This window comes from Acartia tonsa, chromosome 9, assembly GCF_053477335.1.
Source record: "Acartia tonsa isolate MP-2025a chromosome 9, ASM5347733v1, whole genome shotgun sequence".
Lineage (NCBI taxonomy): Eukaryota > Metazoa > Arthropoda > Copepoda > Calanoida > Acartiidae > Acartia > Acartia tonsa.
Window position 1 is genome coordinate 46,671,696 of NC_137268.1, and position 13,000 is coordinate 46,684,695.

The window sequence follows — 13,000 nt, forward strand, 5'->3', positions numbered from 1 at the left end:
TAGATCGATGAAATTGTAAACATAGCTAGTTAAAGTAGTTGGTAGTCTCTGTATAAAATTTCATTAATATCACATGAATAAAAAAAACTTATTACAATCGTAAAAAACGACACTAAAAACCATAAACCCCAAATGAAAATAAAAAAACATTTTTAAAATAAATTATTTCAGACTGTTCACGTTATCGTCAGCTAAGGGGTTAATACGAGCCCACTTATTGAAACCATTTTTAAGATTTTTCATGAAAGCGAAAGTGTTCCCCATTTTCAGGCCATAAAGGGGGAGAGGGAAATGGCCACAAACCGGTTAGAAGATATATTTTTCATGTCAGATATACTTTATACTCAATCAATTTTGATACCCTACTTAAATCTAAGGAGGGGGGGGGGGGAGAGAGGTTAAGTTTTTACCTTTCGCCCTCTCTTGGCTGTTTTCAGGGGATTTAGTTTTGGGGGTGGATTCATCCTCCTTATGCACGTCCCTAGCTTTACAGGTACTAATAAGCCCCCCCCCCCTTGCTTTCCAAAGTCCATCCAAATAGACTAAAACTTGCCCTGTGATGATACTATATTATCTAGTTACGCCCGAACTTGTAGAGATTGTTTTTATATGAAACATATGATTTTTGGCGGTTTTGTAAAACACTTGAAATGTTGTTGATATTTAAGTAGAATTGAGGAAAAAGGCTTGAAGATTAAAGACAAATTTTCATTTTCTCTCTCTCTTTCCCACATGTATATTTATCTTTCAATAGGTCATCCCCGATCGTTGACAAATGTATCTATCTATGTGTAGCATATGAAAATTTTAGTATAAATATTGGCTGCTACCCTAATATTTTCATCAGTTCGTGGCCACATCCCAACCATGAAGGTGAATAACAATCAAATCATTTAATGACAACATCTATAAGTACCAAAGCTCAAAAATTATGGATAGACATCCGGTAAAAGTATCTATAGAGTACAAAAATCTTAAATAAGAAAAATCACGAAACCGTTTAAAAATGTATTATGGAGCAGTAAGATAATAAGAAAAACGTAAAATACAAGGAATTGATCTAGCAGCACCACAACCATTAGCAACTCTTTACCAAACTTATATATATAGAGAATATTGATTAAATTAATCCCTAAAAATTCCAGCCGTTTATCTTGAACAGGAATTGCGAAAATAACAAAAACTTGAAAAATTAGGAATCGATCTAGCACCCCAACCAAAAAGCATATCTTAATAAAACTTAATTAAAATATGTAGAGTGTAAACTTATTCAATTCCTAAAAATTTCAGCCATCTATTTTGAATAAGGTTAAAAAAAAATCACAAAAGCTTTAAAATGAGCATATGTAATAGAAATCTTCACTTAAAAGGACTCTCCACAGAAAAATCAACTTTGGATTTTTGAAAATCTAACCTGAAACTATTATTCTCTGTTCAATTTTAGGCATTTTTTGTTTTTGTGGCATCGCGATCGAAGCCCTTTGAAAATTTTGTCCGCCGCCTATTTGTACTGCCGCTATAACAATATTATACTACACTTTCCTCCACTCAATATATGTTCGCCGCTAAAGAACATTTGCTCTATTGCAACCGGCCGCTCTACGATTTATCCTCTTCCTTGACTGGACAATCCTGCCGCCTCCATTTTGTGTTTGCCTCCGCCAAATATAACCATCTTTTGCCGCAGTTGCCGCATTCATCGCCCTTCTCCGCCGCTACTCCGCTATACATTGCGTACGTAGCTATACACAACATCCCCAGCCTCCATTTAATTTCTGAACAAGGGAGAGGGGAGCATGTATTAAAAAGCGACGTACAGCGGAGTAGCGGCGGAGAAGGGCGATGAATGCGGCAACGGCGGCAAAAATAGAAGCTAAAAATCACTAAAGCAGCACAAATTAAATGGCGGGAGGATTCACTTAAAGGAGGTAAAAAATTTCAAAGGGCTTCGATCGCGATGCCACAAAAACAAAAAATGCCTAAAATTGAACAGAAATTAATAATTTCAGGTTAGATTTTCAGAAATCCAAAGTTGATTTTTCTGTGGAGAGTCCTTTTAATATTTCAGCTGTCTAAATTTCGCTACCAAAAAATATAGTTTGAAAGCAATTAAATGAAAAAACAATTTTTATTCTTAAGTTTAAAAAATAAACTAGTTTATGGTTCCTTAGAAATTTAAACTTTATTTTCAGGTATTCCTGTATGTATCAGCTGCTGCCCTTTTTGTGGCCGGAATCTCTGCTGACCAGAGCCACCACCAGGCCATCAAGCTGGGCAACGCCCCCTCCGTAAGCCATGCCGTGCACAAGCCCCACTTTGCGGCCCATGCTGCCGTCAGCAGCCAGCCTCACGCCGCCCCCCAGTCCGTGCATGGGTACGGAGGTTATGAGAAGCAAGTGACCGCCGTTCACGCTCCCGCAGCTGTGCCATACAAGGCCGCCCCTGCCGCCTACAACGCCCTTGTGTATCATGCTCCCGCCCCTGCATATGCCGCCCCCGCCCCTGTCTACAAGCCTGCTCCTACCCCAGTTTATGCCCCTGCCGCTCCAGTGTACAAGGCTTCACCTGCCCCTGTTTACCACGCCCCTGCACCTTCCTACAAGCCCGCCCCCACCTATGCTCCTACTAAGCCCGTGTACCATGCCCCTGCTCCCGCCTACAAGCCTGCCCCAACCTATGCTCCCGCAAAGCCTGTATACCACGCTCCTGCCAAGCCCGCCTACCACGATGCTGAGCCCGAATACAACGAGCCCGCCGTGTATGCCTACACTTACGCCGTTGCCGACGACTATTCTGGTGCAAACTTCCAAGCCGGAGAGAACAGAGACGGGTACGCCACCTCCGGCTCTTACAGCGTCGCCCTTCCCGACGGCAGACTGCAGACTGTCAACTACAAGGTTTCCGACGCCTACAGCGGTTATGTTGCTGATGTGACCTACTCCGGCGAGGCCAAGTACGCCGCCGCGCCCGCCCCCTACAAGGCTGCCCCTGCCTACAAACCCGCCCCAGCCTACAAGCCCGCGCCTGCTTACGCTCCAGCTCCCGCCTATGCCCCTGCCCCTGCTTATGCCCCCGCCCCTGTCTACCATGCTTAGTTAGCAGCGGCTGTGATACCAAAAATTAAAAATTTGTTGCAATATTATAATTTATTTATTCCTATTTATTTATTACAGTATGAACTGATTACTTTAGCTAGATATGTTAGAAATAAATAGCGAGAAATAATTAAAAAACATTTTTAGTAGCGAAGCTACTCTATAATTTCAATTGTCCGTCCGTCTGCCAATAATTAATGAATTGAGGGAAACGTAATTTTCTCAGCTCTTGTTAAATATAGAACGCTGTAACTTCTTGTAAACATTCCCATAAATATGGAGCATAATTAAGTATAAAACATGTATAGCTCTCAGACTGCTTTTAAGCAGCTTTTTAGCCGCTTTTACTCTTTACAACACATTTTCTTGACTCCTACATAAGATACATGGATGAAACTTCTTGCTAACATTCCCATTATTATGCACCATAATTAGGTATAAAAAACCTTCGGCAGTCTGCTTGCTTTTAAGCAGCTTGTTAGCTGCTTTTCATTTTACAACTTTCAAAGACAGAAACCTTATTTTTTAAGGTTTCGTGATTTTAGGTTTTTACATATTCGCTCTCTTTCTTTACATAAATTTGTAGAGGGGTGATGGAACATTAATTTTGCCAGGATAGGGGACATACGAACTGGCCCTAGTTATAGAGTAGCTGCATAACTACAAACAAGTGCAAAATCTAGGATATTATTGGATATAAAATATGTGGATAAATTGACAGGGGAAAATTTGTTGTCAATTTTGGTCAATAATATGGACCTCATTTATTGGTCATACAGTAGAAGGGGATGGGATACGGTAAAGGCTGTGTATGGGTTTTTTTTATAGCCAGCTGGGATTATGCAACATCCAGTTGTTTATATATCGATTAGGATATTACTTCTTTGTTCTTACCTAGGACAAATTTAAATAAAGAGACTCGTTTCATTTTTATCTATAATACAAAATAGAGCGATGTCTGTCTGTTTGTCTGTGTGTCTGTTTGTTTGTAGCGAAGGATCTCGCTTACCGCTGAACCGATCGGGTTCTCCTTAACAGGGTAGTTTCTCATAGGTCCCGGGAAGGTTTATAACTATTTTCTTGGGGGTGGGACACCCCCAACTCCCCCCTAAAAATGAAATATCCACCCCCCCCCAAAAATTTTTTTTTAAAATTTTTTAACTAAAATTGAAAATGAGAGGGAATAGGGCAACCCCCACAAAAAAAATTTAAAATCTAAAATAAGAAATTGAATTATTAAATTCGACTATCTTCTCCTGAAGTGCCCCTAGAGGCCTCTAGGGGCGTAGCCGCTAGTTTTAAATAAAGAGACTCGTTTAATTTTTATACAAAATAATGCAATAGCATCGCAAGGATCTTAAGGGATAAGACAATAGATGATACAATATATGTAATCCCCAATGACGATAAACAAAACGACAAAGATTTAAGCCAACAAATGAGAGACAGTGCTTTTAAAATATTTTTTTTTATAGATTGCGGATAGACAAACGGACATTTAAATGAAATAAAATCTTTGCCACTAAAAAAGTAAAACACACATAAAGCATATTAAGATAATGTTCTTAGGTGGTAAATGGTAAAAATATGGAAATTTTAAGAACAGTCATTCTTTTTAATATAATTAAACTATTTTATCAAAGCAGGGCTCGGCAGCCGGCCGTTGGCCATCATTTTAACTCGATGTTCTGAGCCCCAAAATTTCTCAAACACGTTCTGTCATTGGTTTTGAGACTTTGAGTAAATTTAGTATATTTTGGTTGAGTTTTACAAACTAAAAGTGTTTAACTTTTTCAACAAATGCGATGTTTAAATCTAATTAATGATATTAATTGGGGGTGTAGATCAATTTATCGTCCATTGTCTTATTTCCTAAGATTCCAATCAATATGTTAATCCTTCTAAATTTAAATGGATCCAAAAAAATAGCATCTAATGCTGTTATTTTGTGTTTTGCGTAGCCAAAAAGCTATAAGAAATCATTAAAAAAGGACATACGCTCTTTCAAATTATAATTTTAGGATTACTACGCTTCCGAAAGTTAGAAAATTGCACCTAAATAGTACAGTAATCACCATTTTATTATCATTAGGCTATTGGCACAGCCGCTAGTGGTATAAAATTTAGTTGGCCCGAAAGTGAGTGATATTTAAGAGTCATTGTGTGTGCTATAATTCAGAGATAGAGGGAACAATAGGCTGTTTATTACACTAGTCCCCAAAGTGTTATAATAACGTTTTCTTAACCTTTGCCCTAATAACCTTGGGGACTATAATAAATATTGATTGGTTGGTTCATTAAGTAGAGTGTCTTAACGTTTCAAAAACTAATTGTAATCTACAGAAGAGGTAATGTTGTGTATCATAATTGGGGATATACATCAATTTATCGGCCCTTTTATCTCAGAGTACAATTACATATCTTTATACACTTATGTAACATAGGCGAAGACAGCTATAAAAGGTCATTGATTGTGTCCTTTTTAAATAGGGATGGAGGGGGGGGGGGACATTGGACTATAAATTACACTGGTACTCGAAGTTTTCTCATTTGTTTGTTAAAAAAAAATTTGGGTACTTTTAATAATCTTGATTGGATGATACAGACAATCAGTGTCCAAACTTTTCAGCCAATAATTTTAATCTAGCAGGGTAATCTTGTTTATCACCATTAGTGTGTAGTGGGGGGGGGGGGGGGGGCAGGGTATGAGAAAAAAGAAACCACCCCTTTCTTAGGCTCGAAGTCAATAATCACCATCATATTTCATATTTGCAAGAACCGACGTAATTTTGCAACATAACTCTGATCTAAAAGGTTATGATGATATTGATCTGAATACCATTTATTGACCATTGTTTGTCAAATTTCAATTTAAACATACCCTTTAGGGTAATGGATATATTATTTCTTGGAGCTTATACCAGAGGTGGATTCTTAAAAAAAAATTGCCCCACTAGAAGGGTTATTTACATAGGATTTTATTTAATTTTTGTAGATTTTTTATGTGAGTTTGGAGGATTTTTCACGAAAACAATTTTGCCCCACTAAGCGATTAGTGGGGCAAATTTTTTTTAAGATTCCACCTCAGATTACAATGTACCCTTATAAAGTGAAACTTGTATTATTCAAGGAATCAGAAAAGCTAAAAAGAATAATGTTGCAAATGGTTAAAAGGACTGATTATAAAGTTGTTATGCTTTCTAAATTATGTCAAGTTTAAAATCAATAGGACAACTCTAACATGCATGAATTAGCGATAATATGGACAGACACATTAACTTACACAAAAAAAACTTATTAAAAATAAGCGGCGATGCCCTTAGCATTAGGTTATCTGAATAAGTATCATCCTAGAACCTACGTGAAGCTTCCCTAAATAAACAAGGATGACAACATCCATAAAAGCGAAGCACTGAAACGGTAGGACAAACTTGTATAGTGTTAGAACTTAATTATCATAATATAAATTTATAAGAGTCAAAGCAAAATTGTAAGTAAATTTGTTGAAAAATTGCTTGATATAGGATAATTTTTATGGACATACTTACATTTTTAGGACTTCATTATAGAGTTGCTTCGCTTATTACATTATACTTTGTTGTCCCAGGAATCAATATACCAAAAATCAGATCAATCCGATGATTAGATCACATAAAAATTTGTTGTTAAAAAAGTAAAAAAATTAACATGTTTAAAATGGACGTACGGACATTTTGGTAATGATTATAGAGTTGCTACGCTTTCTAAATCGTACCTAACTACTAAAGGAATCACCATGCAAAATTTGAAATCGATAGGACAATTCTAACATGCCTAAATTAACGGAAAAAGCTATCCGTTACTAACGTACGGACAGACGGACGGACGTACGGACGGACCGACCCTAATTATAGAAAAGCTTCGCTTTTAAAAAGAGGTGAATCGTTTCAGTTGTTAGTTAAATCTTGATGAAAAAAAAGTAAATATTACTATCTTATATAACCAGTTGCTTCGCCCCTAAAGTCTAGGAAGACGAATAGGTCAGGAAAATAGCCTAAAATTACCCCATGACATATACAAAACCTACCCTGAAAAGAGTTACCCATTCGGACCAGCAGTTTTTGAGATCTTAGGCTACAGACTAAAAAAAAATTACTACTATATCTAATAGGATAGAATTTATTTATTTTCTTTCTTTCTTTTTTAAAATTCAATCAGACGCTGAAATACCAATCACAGCTTGCTAAGGTCATCTTGCTTACAAGTCATTTTTAGTAGCGAAGCTACTCTGTAATTCATCTTGTCTATTTGTCCGTCAGTTTGTCCGTAACGCTATGTGGGATGTGTGTCTTCACGGCTGCTACCGTTAAAAATTTTTAATGAGGATTCCTTTGTCATATGCGCATATAATATATTATTTAATCCGTCTGTCTGACGGTAATACTTCAAAAGATGTAAACGTTATTTATTAAGGTTTTGTGTTTTTGCATATTCTCTCTCTTTTTTCTTTGTTATGAGAACGGAACATTTGATCTATAATTTACTTTGTCTGTTTGTCCATTTCATGATTTTTGTGCTTCGCTACTTATGCATGTTTTTATCCTTGTTTCCTATGTTAAAAGATTCAAAACTATATTAGAGACGATTACGGATATTAGTAGCATCGACGCCCAAGGGTGGGGGTAAATGAGTGTTTACCCCCTTGAAATTAAAAAAAATACATTAGATTATCCCCCTCATACATTTGCAACCCCTCATTTTACCCCCTCAAAGTAAAAAGCTTGGACGTACCTTAATAGGCTACGCTTTGTCGTGAAAATTTGTGTATGATTATATTCCCCCTACATTTAATAAGACAATGGGCGATAATTTGCTGTACATCCCCAATGATTATCAACACAATTACCCTTCTGTAGATTTAAACTATTGATTAAAAAGTTTGGGCACTGCTTGTTAGTACCAACCAAAAATAATTTTCAGATAACGAATGAGAGAACCTGTACATGCAACTTTTAGTACAGTTTTTTTTTAAACCAACCATCGCATATTCAATTAAAGAGAACTATTTTTTTAAAGACGTATTAGTTTGACATTTTATTTTAATTCTTGACAGAGTGATATAGCGATGGTATTTAAGCCAAAAAAAATTATTTTCTGGAACACATAGCTGCCCAAATTTTGTAATGTCATGTATTTAAATGGATGTAGAATAAACGTTGATTTCATTTCATAAAAATTTGTCGTCAATTTAGGTTGCTAATACGGACCTTATTTATTGGCCAGTTCGTTCATCCAGTAGGAGGGGAGGGTATTGGGATGAGGGGGGTTTAGCCAACTGGGTGCATCACTTTAACATCCAAGAAATTAAATATCGATTGAAAAAAAGATATCATTCTACTCCCATTCTAAAAAAATATAAAAGAAACATATAATGGACCTACATGAAGTTTTCCTGTAAAGGGGACTGAATTGTTAGCTAAATTGACATTCTATCACTTTTTTGTCCGCCCGTCCATGGCCGGGGAAATGTTATTATTTCGGTTGCTAATTGAAATAGAATAGCAAAGATTTAACATTGAGCATCATTAAACAATTTACTTAGTCCGTCAGTCTGTCGGTTATGCGTCAAAAGACAAATATATTGATAGAGGAAAGGATTCTTGAGTTCATACTAATCACATATTATTTCCCATTCGTTCTATGACGACTGAACATAAACTCTACAATTCACTGTGTCCATTTGTCAATCCATTATTTATTGTGTTTTGCTACTTATTGGTGTTGTCATCCTTGTTTATTAGGATCAAACTGTCACAATAATTTTTTTTTTTTTAATTTAGAATAAGTTAATATCAGGGTTTCACATTAATAGGATGATTCTTTTGTAATAATGTTTCTGTACAAAAATTAAAAATGTTTTGCATGACGAAAACGGGTAGCTAATCAGTGAAAAATAAGATATTAAGATTGTTATACACTCCATCTACTAATATATACTCAATCAGTCGCGTGTACAGTAGATGGACTCCACGGGGGTGACAAAACCACATGCACGCCTCTGATTTCAATATTCTTTAGCAATGGATATATAATTAATTAGATCAAGTAGGAGTGGGGGCTGAGGTAAAGGGGATCGTTGTTTAGCCAGCTTCAAGTTTCACTTTATTAGTATATGATAATCTGTGGTAAGATCCAAGTAATAACATTTTTGGTGTACACTGTACATGTTGTGTAAATTTCTAAATGAGTGATTGATACAACCAAGATTGGGTTTATAGGGCAGTGGCAGAAGAGGGGAGTGGTCATTCATCTGTATATATACTGGCTTATATGTACCATGCATGCATAACAGCTGTAAAAAAATTTATAGCATAGTTTTGTTTTATAAATCACCTTTTATACGGCAAAATAAATTAAATTGCGCCTTTTAAAGAAATTAACAAATATATTATGTGAGGATATTTGGTAAAATTTAAAAACGACATAAATAAAAGGAGAAAGGTATTTAATAATAACAAGGATGACAATAAACTAAAGTAAGAGAAAATATGCAAAAAACCCAAGAAGGCATGACAGACTTGCAAAACAATATATAGACTAGATGCCCATAGGAATCTTCACAGGAATCATAGGAATCTTCACATTTCTCATAAGGTTAGGAAATGATTGACTGGCTAACAGAAAAACAAAATGAATTATAGAGTAGCTTCGCAGCTAAGATAAGAAATTGATGGTTTAATAAATTTGTTGCTATAATATGCATATAAATTATTTGTTGGTCTGTGTGACCATCTGATAGATATGTAAAGGTCATATTGATAAATATCATAATTTAAGCACACCCGCTATCAAAGGTATGCATACGAAAATGCTAAAAATCTAATATACATATAAAAGCAAATGAGAACAAAGGACATCCAAGCTTTTTGTTTAGAAAGTGGTATATTAGGTGTTTTAAAGGTTTGAGCGGGGTGATCTAATGTATTTAATTTTTAATTTTAAAGAGGTTAAAATTAGGAATTTTAAAGTTTGAGGGGGGTAAACACTAAACATCACTTTTACCCCCCCCCCCCTTGGACGTCTATAGATTTTAGGTAAACTTGCAATTCTAGCGACAAAAAAACACACTTTTTGACTGGAAGAATAGAAAAGCTATATAGAAGAGGCTTTTCATGTTTAAAAGATCAAAATTCTTTTATATTACCAATAAAATGTCAGATGCTGTAAGTATTGGTGCAAAAAATGGGGACAAATTTCAAATTGTTTTGACGTGTGACGTCATACCCCCATCTCTTTTCTAGGGGGTTTCTTTCCTCCTTCCCTTTTCTTTCCCTTCACTTGTGACGTAAATAATCAGCCCCGTCAAATCAATTTGAAATTTGTCCCCATTTTTTGCACCAATACTTACAGCATCAAATGTCATTATATAGGAAAATAATTAATAATTTCATAGTGTCATGTCGATAAAACTTCGTCTGTCATGACTTAATTTAGTAAATGCTATTTAATTAAGAATGTCCATCTAAATAAATTGGCTGGGAGACTAAGACTTCTTCAGATATTTAACCCAATGTTTGATATTTCTAGATTTTCCGTGCTTTCCCTTAAAGTGCCTGTATAGCACTGTTTTTATTTTCCAATACCTAAGGAACCCTAACCCTGCATAACTACCCAATATTCAATACTAGAGTTGGGCTCGATATGATTATCTCGCTATTGGCTAGGTTTATTCAATGTTTTATTCAGTGGCGTGCGAACCGAAGGGGGCATTTGGGGCAATCGCCCCCCTCTAGCGATAAAAAAGAAATATTTAATATCATTTTTTCATATTAGGTTAATTTTTGGTAAATTATTTCCAAAATGATTGTTTTTATCTCCCCCCCCCCCCCCAATTTTTTTTAATGGGGTTATTCATCCTTCCTGCTGAGATTTTGTGTGGAGGGGGGGGGGGGAGGGGAAAGGTGAATTTATCTTCTGTACTATTTTTTCGAAGATGCTTTCTAGCTCCCTTCCCTTCGGTCATTGCAGGGTGGGGAGAAGGGATGGGAGAGAAGAGAAGGGGGGGGGAAGAGATGGGGGGGGGAAGAGGTGGAGGATATAAATGGGAAATAGGGATGGGGAAGAAGGGATAAGGACTAGGAGGCCCATAATCAAATAATCCCACCCCTTAAAACGCCCTTATTTAAAATTAGTATATATAATCAAAATGCCCCCCCCTAAAGCAAAGTGCCCCCCCGGGGCACTTTGATTTAGGGGGGGGCAAAATTTTACAAAATCTTCAAAATGCCCCCCCCTAGACAAAGTGCTTCGCACGCCACTGGACTTTTATTTACTTTCTTTTTGGTTATCTGATTCTGACTATTAACCCTTTTCTCCCATTATCTTCTCCCTGGCGATTTCTTTCTTTAAACTATTTTAGAATCTTAATATTTTTTATTTCAAATTATCGCCCTGAAAGGGTTAAAATGTTTAGTTAACTGTTAAATTTTAGTTCAATATCTGACCACATTATGCACGTATCGCTAGTATCAAATTATTTTAAAACTAAGTTTTCTTTTATTTACTATATTATAAATTTAAATTTTCTGTTTTATGGATAGAAATTTAAAACTTCAATATAATTCAAATAGCAACATGAAACAAAAAAAATGAATTTATTCTTCATACAGTAAAATAATGGGTCTTATCGTTCTGGTCAATGAGAGTTTATTACGGATTATTGGAGCACTATGAGTTTTAAACATTTATTGCTTGGAAAACTTGAGCTCATAATTAGACATTTATTTCCTATATAGATCTGTCATGGATCTTGATGCAAAAAAGCAGGCTGTTTTGTAAATGTTAAAAATTGGAAGATTTCATTAAACAAAAGTTCCCGACAATATTACTTAAGTATTAATAATTAAGTATTAAATAACCTGAATTAAAGTAATAAACAAGAGAAGAATTATCCCTCTCCTCCTATTTTCAATTTAAGGGAAAAGAGGTTTATGTGCTCGACTTCGCACTTTGAGGTAAACTGCCAGCTATTCTATAAACCATGCTAGTTTGTAAGAAGTACTTATTTGAAGCTATTCTGTATATAATATAAGTATATTCATTTACATATTATAAGACTAGAGTTGGCTCAATAAAACTATATCGCTATTGGCTAGTTTTCTATAAGTACATATCTATTTATCTATTTTTCAATAAATAAATTTTCCTCCCTCGCCATTACTATCTAAAAGAAAGAAGTAAATATTTATTAATTTAAATGATTTTAAAAAGATTTTTTCAACTATATTTTTTTTTACATTACCATCACCAAAGGGTTAATATGATTAAAATTTTAGTTTTAATATTTTAACACAAAGGAAGTGTTGCCACAATCAAATTCTTTTAAAATAGAGTTTTCTTAGATTTACTTTATTATAAACGTATATTTTTTATTTAAGAAATAAGGATTAAATACTCCAATGTAATTCAAATATCTACATGAAGTAAAAAACTTAATTCATTCCATAAACAAATAGAATAAAGGTCTTATCGCTTTGGTCAATGAGAGTTTAATGAGGATTATTGGAGCACTATGAGTTTTAAACACTTTACCATTGGAAGACTCGAGCTCATTTATAGACGTTTATTTCCTATATAGATCTGTCATGGATCTTGATGCAATTAAGCAGGCTGTTTTGTAAATGTTTAAAATTGGAAGATTTCATTAAATAAAAGTAATCGCAAATATACTTAGTAAATAATTAAAGGTTACCCGACTCCTAGTTCATTGGAAAATAACAAGGATGACAACATCCATAAAAGCTCTGAAATGGAAGGACAAACGAACATTAACACTTGTAGATTGTCAGAACTGAATTAGAAGAATATTAATGCATCAGTACAAACAATATTTTTAAAAAAATTGTTGCAAAACTGCATAAATAGAT

At 35.1% G+C, this 13,000-nt stretch overlaps 1 protein-coding gene across 1 annotated transcript; it reads left to right on the forward strand.

Moving 5' to 3' along the window:
- The first annotated feature begins 847 nt into the window (after window positions 1–847).
- LOC145329082 (uncharacterized) lies at window positions 848–3,233 on the forward strand. Its single transcript, XM_080173102.1, has 2 exons — window positions 848–873; window positions 2,193–3,233. Exons 1-2 carry the CDS (start codon window positions 868–870, stop codon window positions 3,093–3,095), a joined length of 909 nt encoding a protein of 302 aa, XP_080029228.1. The 5' UTR covers window positions 848–867; the 3' UTR covers window positions 3,096–3,233.
- Window positions 3,234–13,000: the final 9,767 nt, after the last annotated feature.